The 13,374-nt window shown below is 34.3% G+C and overlaps 2 protein-coding genes across 5 annotated transcripts; one reads left to right on the forward strand and one right to left on the reverse strand.

Moving 5' to 3' along the window:
- The first annotated feature begins 191 nt into the window (after positions 1 to 191).
- Positions 192 to 6,825, forward strand: LOC101258649 (uncharacterized). Its single transcript, XM_004237673.5, has 6 exons — positions 192 to 509; positions 682 to 811; positions 1,588 to 1,788; positions 1,876 to 2,043; positions 5,306 to 5,792; positions 6,532 to 6,825. Exons 1-5 carry the CDS (start codon positions 376 to 378, stop codon positions 5,789 to 5,791), a joined length of 1,119 nt encoding a protein of 372 aa, XP_004237721.1. The 5' UTR covers positions 192 to 375; the 3' UTR covers position 5,792; positions 6,532 to 6,825.
- Positions 6,817 to 9,699, reverse strand: LOC101243985 (mitogen-activated protein kinase kinase kinase 3-like). Of its 4 annotated transcripts, none has more exons than XM_004237708.5 (10): positions 9,309 to 9,699; positions 8,851 to 9,114; positions 8,611 to 8,698; positions 8,441 to 8,503; positions 8,169 to 8,329; positions 7,971 to 8,046; positions 7,812 to 7,871; positions 7,633 to 7,731; positions 7,311 to 7,543; positions 6,817 to 7,220 (listed from the first exon to the last, which is right to left on the reverse strand). In XM_004237708.5, the coding sequence occupies exons 1-9, from the start codon at positions 9,608 to 9,610 to the stop codon at positions 7,379 to 7,381; spliced, it is 1,278 nt and encodes a 425-aa protein (XP_004237756.1). In that variant the 5' UTR covers positions 9,611 to 9,699; the 3' UTR covers positions 6,817 to 7,220; positions 7,311 to 7,378. The 4 variants fall into 4 exon arrangements, with proteins under 4 accessions (XP_004237756.1, XP_069153364.1, XP_010320022.1 ...); XM_069297263.1 differs by having other exon boundaries at positions 6,817 to 7,231; XM_010321720.4 differs by having other exon boundaries at positions 7,633 to 7,734.
- Between the last annotated feature and the right edge of the window lie 3,675 nt (positions 9,700 to 13,374).

The following is a 13,374-nucleotide window of genomic DNA, read 5'->3' on the forward strand; positions in this document are numbered from 1 at the left end:
TAACGCTTCAGTTAAAAAACATTTTTTAAAATATAATTGTATAAATAAAAAAAAACATTATATACAAAATTAAAGATACCTAAAATAACTAAACTATACCTATATAAAGTAATTAGGTAAACTATACCATATAATGTTATTTAATCTAATAAGTTTGCCATATATAAATTTTCCCTTTAATATACCTGATTGAAATCACCCAAACGATCCCTTAAATTATTAAGTTCTCTATAAGTCTATAACCCCTAATTAGTGCTGTATTTTTCTTTTCTTTTCCGCTGGCCGCTGTCGCTGCCGCTGCCGCTGCCTTTTACCTAGCAGAAGCAGAGAGGAGGAGAAAGAAGCAAATAGTGTGCAGAGGAAGAGAAAATAGAGATGTCGAAGACGCTACTTCAGCCTGTAGGCCAAAAGAGACTTACCAATGTTGCTGTTGTGCGTCTCAAGAAGCATGGTAACCGTTTCGAAATCGCTTGTTATAAGAATAAGGTCCTTTCATGGCGCTCTGGCGTGTAAGTTTTTTCTTTCTTTGATTGTTGTTAAACACTAAAAAGATGGTAGATTTACAATCAAAATAGAGTATTGTAAAAAGGGTTTGAAGTAAAAACTTAGGGTAAGGGAAAAAAACTGGTGGATTAATAAGTATTGTTAGGTTGATTGATTTTTTGTTTGTGGTACATGTAGAGAGAAAGATGTGGATGAAGTGTTGCAGTCACATACTGTTTACACCAATGTGTCAAAGGGTGTACTTGCAAAGTCTAAAGATTTGATTAGGGCTTTTGGAACTGATGATCAAACCAAAATCTGCCTGGAGGTGAGCACTTCTCCCCCCTTTCGAAAACCATTTGAAACATTAGTCATACTGCACTAGATACTGACTAGGTGGACAGAGTTACTTGGTATTTGTTTGGTGGGAGGTAGCAAGAGGTGAGAAAGCATTTAAATTTGTTCATAAGTATGTATGGAGAATTACTTTTGAACCTTTTTGATTTCCTTCTCTCTATAGCTTCTTGTTTCCTATTTTTTTCTCCTACTGATATACATATGCCAATTACAAGCATGACACTTGCTTAACATGGATATGTTAAAAACTGGTACTTTCTTATCTGGCATATGAATATCATGATTTTGTGAAGTAATTCTGAGGAATTGTTTTACTTTGTACTTTTTGATTGTTTGGGCAATATTTTAGAAATTTTCATTTCTTGTTTTAATCCAATTCTGCCTTTCTGAATCATCAAGATGAAAAATTGTTTGTTTTTAAATCCAGTTTTGCTTGTTCTAATTGATAAGCGAAGTTAGTAGTTATAAGCTAATCAGCGTGACACACCCTTCAGAACTTGTGATGCATAGGATTCAAAAGGACCTCCTATAAGCCCATGGTTTTAATCATGTTCAACACATTAATAAGTTGATAACTCAAGCACTTGCCCATCAAAATTGTTTTTAACTTGTAGCAAAGAAAGCAACTTATTTAAGTGCCACCAAGTGGTATTCCATATTCCCTCTATCCTCATCCCTTCTTTAACTCTCCTTTTAAGCAATACATGGGAGTGATGTATTATGTAAAATATATTTTCCGTATTTTAGATTTTGGACAAAGGAGAGCTGCAAGTTGCAGGGAAGGAGAGAGAATCACAGTTGTCAAGTCAGTTCAGAGATATTGCTACCATAGTTATGCAGAAGACAATCAATCCTGAAACTCAGCATCCATACACTATTAGCATGATTGAACGTCTAATGCATGAAATCCATTTTGCAGTTGATCCAAATAGTAGCTCAAAGAAACAGGTAACAACTATACTTAATCTTGTGAGAATTTGACTGCTTTTTTAGTTCTTTAGTTTTAGAATCCTAATGATCAATTAACTTCTACAGGCACTGGAGGTCATTCGGGAGCTTCAAAAGCATTACCCCGTAAAACGTGCCCCCATGAGGTTGAGGATTCATGTACCAGAACAAAGCAATCCTTCTGTCCTGGACAAGCTTAAGGAGTGGAATGCCTCCATTGTGTCAAGAGAAGAATCTGGAAGTCAGCACTCCATTGTAAGTGACATCTACATTTGAAACCTCATATAGCACAAGAGAAGTCCTTGTCTAATTTTTCTGGCACTTTTGCAGCTAGAGGTTTCCAAATCTTTTATTCTGGGATTTTATTTTCAGTCAACTGCTCTCCCTACCTTCATATTAAAAAATTCCAACAAAAAGGGATCTTTTGTTCTGGGATGCTTACATGTGTATCAATTTTTTCTTTCTCAGAAATTTTTAAAAAGTTGAAAAGAAAAAGAAAGAAAACAAACAAACAACAACTGCTGACAAAAGAAATCAAAGAAACGTAACATGGGCTTAAAAGAGCGAAGCCCAGTATTTAAGTGGAGAAGGGTAGAAGGGTGGGCCCATTATCCACCGGCTGTGATTGGTCCATAGGGCGGGTCATAGGCAGATTTCTCGATTATCAAAACAAAAGAAAAAGGAACCAACTGATGCAATAAAGGAAAAAATCAAAGAAAGAGAACAGGAGACAATGGACAAAGTTTGATTCCTCAGTCCCAAAAACACTAACACTGCTTTAAACACAATCACTAACTGATGCACAAACCCCCTTTATCTAGAAATCACCCGTTGGTAGGCTTGTCTCCTGATTTTTCCTTTCCAATTCTGACTCTCCCTACTTTTCGATAAACTCTTGTGTTAGTTTTATCGATTGTGGGTCAGAGTTCAATTGGGTTTAGGGAAATTCGGAGAAGGTGGGGCAAACTTCAATGCTGAGTCTGGGCAAATCTCATGTGGTGAGGCAACCCTCAACGAGGATGCTGAGTTCATAAGAGGGTGTGTGTGTGACACCCTAACTTAGGTTAAGAGTCCCATACGGCGCCACATGAGAGATGCTGGTATATAAGTGAGTAGGCCTTGCACTCTGCTGACACCTTTTATAAGTAAGTTAGGATCTTTGTAAGTAGCTTTCTCCTACTCTCTTTTTGCTTCTTTTTGAAGGTATCCAGCATAACCTTAATGGCTAATGTTAAGGAGTACAACTTTACCATTTTTTTAAAAAAGGTCGTGCGGGTTTAGGCCCCAAGCAGAAAATATCACTGTCTGGGCATTAACAGATGATATCATAGCCGCTCATGTGTCAGTCTTGTTGGCCAAAAATTAACATGTAGTTCACCTAAAATCAAGCTATCATAGCAAGATTTTACCACAAATTGATCTTTGCCTTTCCAACCCATCCTGTCCTGGCACTGCGACATACCTTGAAAGGTCGGAAAAGCAGTAGCAATTCATCAAGTTAACTCATTTCCCAATTCCCAGTCACTCGAAATGCCTCTAAAATTGAAGTTCCTACTATCATTACCTCGGAGGACACTATGTTTGCTTCTTGCATCAAAGAAGTCAATGTATGTTAGGGACAACTCTTTTAGAGGGGCATGGTATCTTGTTTCATAAGTTCAGATCCTCAAATGTTTAGTGATGTGATCAAGTTCATATTATCAATAGATTCAGTTCCATTTGTATTGGGCTAAAAAGTGGAATTTCTTTCTATTCCATATGGTTTGCTTACTTGTGTTTTTTTACCGTACAATGTTAAGCGATTTAAGAACTGCTTTTGATGCAGACTGATCTATTTGGTCGACTCTCTTGAGTTCTGTGACTAGTTGTATTAGTGGTACTTGTTAGACATAAAATATTAGGTTCCGTTCTTTCTTATAGATCAAAGAGGATATTGAATGTTATAAAAGGAACATTTGGTTAGGAAAGGCTAAAGCTTATTGGGCTTCATTGACGACTTATAGCTTAGACATTGTTCACTCGGGTCTGTGCATATAGTCTTTGTGGTACCAATTAGTAGCACTACAATCAAGTTTTTTTTTTAAGTATCAAGCTATTCAGAACCTTGGTGTTTTTTTTTTGACGACAGGGGAAACCCGCAGCCGCAATCCTTTTGGGCGCGCACAGGCTCCTATGCAATAGCTCGCAAACCACATAGGAGAGGTAACCCGCACTAAGCAAGCCTGGTGCGATGAGCTCGACCCAAAAGGCAAACCCCTTGCTTTAGCTGGCAAGGGGTTTCGAACTTGAGACTTCCAACATGGAAGTCCCAAGCTCAAACCACTGGGCCACTCCGAAGGGTTATTCAGAACCTTGGGTTTTGGAGTTGCATCTCTGGGTAAACATGTTATCCCTTCTTTGGGTGCAGGACATTGATGCAATTTGACTTGAGACCAGTTTCATTACAGATGGCCTAGACTTGAGTCAAAAATAGCTAGGTTTTGTTCTTTAGACTGTCGTATTAGTTTCCATGCCAAGTGTAAATGGTTGAAAGGCAATGCTTGAGAATTGTTCATTTTGTCACCCAGAAAGATTCACGCCATTGTTATTTAATTGGTTATGATAAAACATTGATTAAATTGGTTAGACTGCATTGCCTGTTAGCTTGACTGTGCTTGGTTGCAATGATTTGTTTCAAATTTTAAGCATGAATCAAATGTTATGAAAGAAGTCATTTTATTTCCAAATTTTGTTTTTGCATTTACTAATCAATTGATTAAGAAATTAATGCTGCAAAGATATTCTTATGTTTATTAATCTATAGTAAAAAAGCTGAAGTTACCTCTTTGAGGCCTTGTTGAAGTTACAGTTTAATGATAATCAATTGAATTTGTGTTCTTGAATTTGTAATATTATTGCTGTACATTAGATGCTGAAATTAGTTATTCTAATTGCAAATACTACCTATTTCTCAAAAATGATATTTAATTTGAGTTCTTAAAGTAGTACTACCATTATCCTATGCTGAGATTAGTTATTAGATTGTGCAGTTAGCTTTTCACTTTTCAGTTAAAAGCCCCTTGAGCCTCGTTGTTTTAATACGCCTTTCCCTTGGGAACGCTGCTCCTTGTATCAATTAGGAGGAGGAGGCCGCAAGGAGTAGTTGTTCGGTTTAACTTTCCTACCTTGCATTCTTCCTCTACATTGAATTCAACTTGAGCTTCATTTTCATGAAATATCAATTTTATTTTATTCTAAAGCTTAACAAACCCCCACCACCAGTTACCGGTAGAATGACGTCATTCATTTAGAAGATGAGGTCAAACCTTTTGATTCCTGGTTTCAGCAAACTAATGAACCACTAGAATGTTAATGCTTTGAGGGGGCCGAACTAATTTATGCATCATATATTTAGGTCAACTTTGTAGTTCAATATCTTTTTTTTTGAGTGGGCAGACTTGATCCTCATGTGCTCTTACTAGTTCAGCTACATTTTTTTTTGTGGTGCTTAACTACCATTCTGATCATTGTATTGCAGATTTGTGAAATTGAGCCTAGTCTTTTCCGGGACTGTGATGCCTTAATAAGGAATCTACAGGGTAGAGTGGAAATTCTTGCAGTCAATGTACATGTGGAGGGGGATACTTTCGTCGATCAGTTTGATGATCACGAGGATGATTCATCAAGTTTAAGGAAGGATTCTACAAGTTCAGTCCTTCAGCTGAGTGAGAAAATGCAAAAGCAGACTATTTCTTCAGAAATCGGGAATTCTAGGGAAGAACAGAAACTGAGTAAACCTGCAAAAAGTGGGAGTTCCGAGGGCGAAGTAAAACTGAACAGGTGCACTACTTGCAATGCTGTTGTGGGAGATTCAAAAGAATACAGAGAGCATTTCAAGAGTGACTGGCATAAGCATAACCTAAGGCGTAAAACTAGACAACTCCCTCCACTTACAGCTGAAGAATGTGTGGCTGACCTGGAACTTGGGGACTCGAAGGCTGATCTAAAAGAATATTCATTTTGAGGTTGGAATAATATTCCTTAGCTACAGACTTGTAATTTACATGATTAAAGACATGCCTAGCAAGACTTTGAGGAAAACATATAATATAGAGAAATGGTGATAAAGATATTTTGCTGTTGAGTCTGGTTATTTTGCATTTTATTATACTGAATAATTGAATAAAACCCCTATTCTATATTCGATCTTGTCTCTGCTACTCTTATGTGCCCAAAGTGCTTATGTTGATGCCTCCCAGTAAATTTGAGTTTATGCATCTGGTGTCTACTGGAGTGAAAATATCCTAGTGATATATCGAATGTTGGAGAGAAGGCATAGGCGTCACTTTACGATCTCCAAACATAATAGCAGGGTACTTCTTCTAACGAGCCATTAGTCTCCTCTTCTACATTAATCTGCTACATATAGACTGCTGTGATGGACGAAATTCTAGAATGTTAAAACTGAGGCTTAGAGACCTGACTATGATCTAAATCATGTTGATAGGAATGGTTCCTCAAGCAGAATTATATCCTTCTACTAAGAGTACTGCCTCCTTTATGTAAACTGCCACTTGGTCATTGTTGTAATGTAACATGGTAAATAATAATATTTTATTAAGGTTTCTTTATTTCATCAGTATGAGCTGAAGTAAATTGTAAGCTGATATTCCATTACATATTTGAATCTACTGCTTTTCTTTCATTTTTTCCAGCAATATAATCCCTTAATGTATGTTACATTTTGCCTTTTGTTCCCTGCAGGTTTTGATGCAACTATTACTGATGGTAAGGATTGATGCTGCACATACATGTAATGTTGTGCATTATTTGGTGGCCAAGTTTCTGTTAAGAAGTCCAAGAGGGTAATACTTTATTTGACTAATAGTTGTTGAGGTGCTGGATATTTTTGTACATGAATTGATATTTTTGACCACTTGTTGGATTGAACTATAGCTTGTACTAGGATTATTGTTGATACCAACTGGTATATTATACCTTGGTCTTATGGTAAATGATATTTTAGCCTTGTGATGATCGAGGTAAATATTTTCCCAACATCTGAAATGATAATTTTAAGGTCATCCATCCATGATTGAACTGAATGAAATATGGTAAAACACAAATGTAACGGCAGAACAGAACAACTGATCCACCAAGAGGGTGGGATGCTCTTAGTGGAACATCTTACATCCGCAACCTTTTCTCTTATGTGTAGGGGCGGAGCTAGAAATGAACCTGAAGTCACACTATATTATCACCGGCTAATGAACACACCGTCTGCCTTTGCTTTGTAGTCTAACAACTAGCTCGTATTCATCCTTGACATGTAGTCTTGATCTTCATTTCTCCTATCCAGATCTTTCCCATCTTGCTACAGCTTTAAAAGGATCTCTTCACTATCCCCGTCTTGGTGATTTATCGTTGAGATACAAGCTAGCAATATCTACAGCCTGCACCAAGTCTGCAAACATTACCAATCATGCATGTCTTGATTTCAACGAAAAAAATAGCAGAAGTTGTAGGTAGTGATAGTGTGATACCATAAAATTGTCCGGTTGATGAGAATTCTCATCAAGATGGAGTGGTGGCTAATTCCTCCTTGTCACCATTAAGCCTGAAGAAATGGATGATGTAGCAGCTGAACAGCTGTCAAACGGCGACTTGGATTCCTCTGCAGGCAAAGTTTCAAAAAACTCTTTGCATCATCTGAGAGGTTCCTGGGAATTTCAGGACTGTCTTTCCCATCTGCCTGTTTGAATAATGCAGCAGTTGCCTGTCAAAATCCAGTTATATCATTATGCAGAACAAGTATCATTTCCTTTAGGTAATTTCCTCAAACCAAGGGATGCATATGTATCTTACTCCTTCATATGGTCGTTTAGCTGTTGCCATCTCAACAATAGTACAACCTAGGCTCCAAATATCTACAGCAACACTGGAACCTCCTGCATCTTTTACTACCTGCTATAATATTAGAGAAGAAAGGTTTTAGAAAAATCAGTTGATATTAAGATCATTTAGTCAAATTCTTGAGAGAATACCTCTGGAGCCATCCAATATGGACTTCCTTTGAAAGAATCCATCAAACAACACGAGTTTATCTGAAATTCCAATCGAAAACCAAAATATATACATCTGTATATTAAAACTTCCTATTTAGAGAATGTAAATCAAAACTTGGTAGGTGATCAATAACATACATGTTTAGCCATTCCAAAGTCTGCAAGCTTGATTTCACCCTTAGCATTTACTAGTATATTTGCTCCTTTAATATCCCTACCAGTAACATAAGCCATCTTTAGAAAATAGGGAGTAGAAAGACCCTGAAAACTAACTGTCATAGCACATAGTGACAGTACCTATGAAGAATATATTGATCTGCTAGCTTTAGTTTGTACCTGTGTGCTATGTTTCTCTCATGCAAGAAGACTAATCCGGAGAGAATTTTTCGAGTGTAACTTTTGATAATTTGTTCTTCAAAAGGACCATATTCTTGAAGTAGTTTGAGAATTGAACCTCCTGGAACATACTCTAAGTAGAGTGACAATTTATCTCCTCTCTGTAAACAAGATTGTCAATAATCACTTTTCCTTGTTCAAGTTTAGTTCATTATTGCAAGATGATAGAAACCATATTATTTGTTTTGAGAACAAACACAAAGGGGCCATACCGATTCACTTCCATAGTACTGCACAATGTTTGGATGTGAGATTTGACTGAGCAATGTGATCTCCTGTTTAACCAAGAAACCAACTTGTTAGTACTAATCGCGTTGAGAATGAATGAAGGAAATACCAAAGACCATGTAAAATTTCTTTGTTTGAGTTGAAATATACAGACCTGGTTTAGCTGCTTGAGACGTTCTTTCGATGTTGTGTCATTAAAGATGATTCTTACTTCCTTTATAGCACACATTTGTCCATTATCACTGTTGCAGAAACAACTTTACAGATTTTAGTGAGGTCACGTGTGATCTATAGATTACGAGTTCAATCTATGGAATCTACTACCTTGAAGAACATAAAACATGAGAGCAAAGAAGTAAAATAGGATGAGTGAAAGTCATGGCTCATGACATACCTATTAAATCCAGCATAAACATTTCCAAATGTCCCTTTTGCTAACAATTTCCCTTTCTTCCATTGCCTTGTTCTATTATTAATAGAAGAATTTGGTGGAAGAGGAAGAGGAAGAGGATGGCGCGGATGATTACACTTTTCTTGTTTCCCATTAGGAGAATCCAATTTCTTATCCCATTCCACTGGATATGTTGTTGGTGAAGTGCAAGGAGAGGTAGATTTTGAACTCTCATTTGATGTTCTTGACCAGTCATTGCATTTGTTTCTGTTCAATGTTTTGCGACATACAAATTTTGTTAGTAATCTAGGTATGCCATTTAAGGATGAGGAGATTACAAGGCAGGGAATCGATCCCTCACTAATAAGTTGAATGTTTAGGTAGCCAACCAACTGAGCTACTAAACATTCCCACCTGAGCTACTAAAGATTCCCAGAGACAAAGTTCATAATTGTACAAACCTGAGTGGACTAAATAGTGGACTAATCCCTTGTTCTTCATCATCATTTAACTGAGATGAGGTAGGGGATGATCCACAACTTGATCTTGTAGAGAAATTAGGTGAATCTAATGGCAAAGGCAAAGGAAAAACAGGATGAAGTTTCTTCTCTTTTGTGTATGTGTAGGAATAGTAACCATAATTAGTTGCAAAAGAAGTTGGTGAATTTTTTGGTATAAAGATTGATTCATCAAAACTTTTTGGCTTATTTACTCTATTCTTCTTGTAATTTATTAGAGGAGTTTGTTCAAACCAAGATGCCATTTTAACTCTTTGTTGGGACAAGAGAGTAGTGTCAAGTATATTTCAAATTGTGACACTTTTAGTGGATTTTTTTGCTCAAGTTTTGAAATGTTTGGGTATATAATATGTTAAACCGTGTACAAGAGTGTTTCTTTAATAGGGAGGGACCCCCAGAAAATGATGGGGTTTGATTAAGATATATCCTAGATGAGTTTGTGTAAGGTTGTATCAATAGTTGGAGACGGCTGCACCGAGACGAGTTTAAGATTTGAATTTTATGAGTTCTGAATCCCAGGACCTTGAATATTTAACCAAGTTATGGATTGATTTTTTTACTTTTAGTGAATTCTTAACATATACACATAGTTTGAGAATCTTTTTTATTGGGATTGGTCAACAACCTCTGCTCATGGGGCCAGAGTTAGGTAGATGTTCATTTAGACCGACTTTATCGATGATTTTTTTCGGTGAAAAATTATACTATGTATGTATGATTAAAAATATTTTTATGCACATATTATAGATAGTAGATGTTGAACTCTTTGACTTCTTTGTGTATTCACTTCTTCATATTTTAAATTTCCATGTGCACTGTTTGTCAATAAATTAGGAGGAGGATCATGAAAAAGCAAAGTTCAAATCTTAACAAACGCAAAATATTGCAAAATAATTTTTGTTTTCTGTTCAAGTCTCGAATGACTACTTATAATTACTATATTGGTGAGGTAGTAACCTGTATTCAATGAAATAATTGAAATACGTTTAAGAGCACATCACTATTACAAAAATTGAAAAATAAATATTTGAGGCCGGCTGCATGCAATGTTAGTAAAGAATAGTTGAAGTTGAAGACAATTGTGGATTAGAAGTATTGAGAAAGGGACATATATACATCACTCATTCTTAAGTATTACTATTATTTATTCTTTGAGGGTTATTAGGTGATAGATTGTTTGTACATATTAGTAATTGTTTGATTTTTGTTTCTATCTATTGTTGTATTATTTTATTATGATATTGTTCTTTTTATCATTTGTTACGATTTATTGATTCTTATATTTTCATTATTTTTTTTAATTGAGTCGAGGATCCATCGAATGTATCTCTAAAGTGTGTATATTCGATTCGTTTGTGAGTCCATGTTGTGGCATTACATTAGATAATGTTGTTGTAATTAGGTACAAAGGAATAGAGGTGGAAGCTTCATTTGAGTCTATTATATCTCATTAAATACAGATCTTAGTATAAAATCTACCATATCATATCTTATTAATAAATAATGTTAAATTAAGTATTATTTTCTCTTTACTTAACGACGCGGTTACATCCTGGGCATTGAAAGTGAAAGGACTACTTCAAATAAGTTCAATTGAATAAAAATAATAATAATACTCGCAATGGAAGAATTCACTATTTAGAAGCTAATCGTTTAGTTACATGCTAGTTTGCAGTAATACAAATTTTATCATATTTTGGTATTTTCAGATATGTTTTAGATATATGTATGGATACATGAAGTTAAAATTAGGAATAGGTCATTTCGAATACAATGTATCTAAGTGGACTCTCATGTAATCTCGCTCGCCAGTCTCTTGTTTCACTCGCCACTCTTCTCCTATGTATCTGGCTATTTGATAGCTAGACGTATGCGAGTTACACCAAATATATACATATACATTAATCTAGTGTGGTTCATATGTATTTGGGACATATGAACAAATTTTACTCGCTTCCCTTTTGTTCTCACTCACCGCGCTCTCTCTCTCCATTGCAGTGTATTTGATAGCAAAAAAATATATATACTTAGGAGTATTTGACGTGAAATCTGATATAAAATTATTAATTATTAATATAAAATGTAATTATTTTAAACTATGATGAAAATTAGTGAATATGATAGATATTCTAAAGTAATTCTTATATCTTAACTCGTGAAATTACATTCTATATATATTGGTACCATTGTTTGTTAATAAATTTTATTTTTATCATAAACTGTCACAAACCATTGTAATATTTTTTTTCTTTCATTTGACTTATTTTTCCTGACTATTATCTTATGCATAAATTGAAAATTATTGCCCAACTAAAAGTTGATGACAACATGAAGATTCTTTTACTTTGGAAGTTCAAACCAGACAAAAAATAACTTTTTTTATGTATTATTTAAAGGTATAAAAATTAAAAATAATAATAATTTCAAAGCCATATAAAATTAGCATTAGTCCAAATCGATGCCCTTGACATTTTCTTGTTAGATAAGAAATGAGAGAATCACCATAAATCATAATTATGTCAATTTAATTAACTCAAGAGTGGAACATATATACATAGTAAAGTTACATTACATGTTAAAAAAATAGAAGCTCTATGCTCTCTTACAATTCTGTTTGGATGGTTATTATGTATTATTTCATAATGTATAGTATTATATTGTATTGTATTTATTGCTGCAAATAAATATAACTTTTGGATAGATGCACCATTTCTCATTGTTACATATTGTCACGCAACACCAATTTAAAGAATAAACCTATAAGAAAAGTGTAGGACGGGCTAGAGCAATTGTAAAAAAGCAAGATAAATAAAAAAAATCATAAAATAGTAAGTAAAGATATAATGAGTGGGAAAAAGGTAACGATGCGATCATTTCAAATTGTTCTTTACAAAATGGAACTTTTCATTGTTATGATGTTGGAAGATTGTACACCTGATTACCGAACGACACATGTATGCTGTTTACTTTTATTCCACTCGATGATTCAACTGAATTTTTTCAAGCACAATCACAACTATTTTCTTTTCCTTCCATTATCTTTACATGAACAACATAAAGCACCAATATAGTCTGAGATTATGTTGGGCTAGCCCTTCCATTGGCTTGGTTGGTTATATATAAGAATCTCGAGAGCAAGCAAGTTAAACGTTAGTTAAGGCAAAAGATTTTTTGGATGTTTCATTTCAGTCTAAAAAAAGCTGTGAAACAAGTAGAATCAACTTATTCATATTTTTTTTTTACTTTATTTAAAATTTCTTCAATAAGAAAGAGAAGCGATCCTTTAAGGAATGAGACAAAACTATCTTCATAAAATAATAAAATATAAATAATAATTAAAATAAATAATTTAAACTAACAAATATGATATGATATGATACGATACGATAGGTACCGAACATCTAAACAGGCGGTTAAGCAATGGATATTACATAATTGGGAAAAATTGTAGATCTTGAGGCTCTTCTGCCGTCATAAAAAATCCAAATAAGATGAGTCATGTAATTAGTTTAAATAATTTTCCTTTTTTTTTTCTTTATTTTGTCTTTTTCTTTCTGATTTTCTCAATTTATTAAAATTTTAAAATCTCAATAATAGCTTGAGGTCAGAAAAATAAATAAATAGAGAGGACTAATCATTATAATATAATGTTCGAATTACAGAATAAAGAAAATTTTCGATGGTCTAAGGGAATCGAAAATGATTATTCACCAAATTTCATGTCCCTTTGATATTTGCTTGTTCGAAGCTATAAAAAGTTACGACTAATTAATTTTAAAAAAGTTAAAGACGGCCAGATATAATGATTAAAATATTTTTGAATATCTTAAATTGTTAATTATAGTGTCTTATTATTTTTTAAATATATTAATTTTATTATAAATAATTTAATAATTTATATTTGAATTCACAATTGAAATTAAACTATTCTGACTGTCAAATTTAAACAGTATCACATGATAGTATAACCAAATGCCCGCCTTTAGGAAAGTTTTCAAGATATATAATT

The sequence above is a fragment of the Solanum lycopersicum genome, chromosome 4, assembly GCF_036512215.1.
Source record: "Solanum lycopersicum chromosome 4, SLM_r2.1".
Lineage (NCBI taxonomy): Eukaryota > Viridiplantae > Streptophyta > Magnoliopsida > Solanales > Solanaceae > Solanum > Solanum lycopersicum.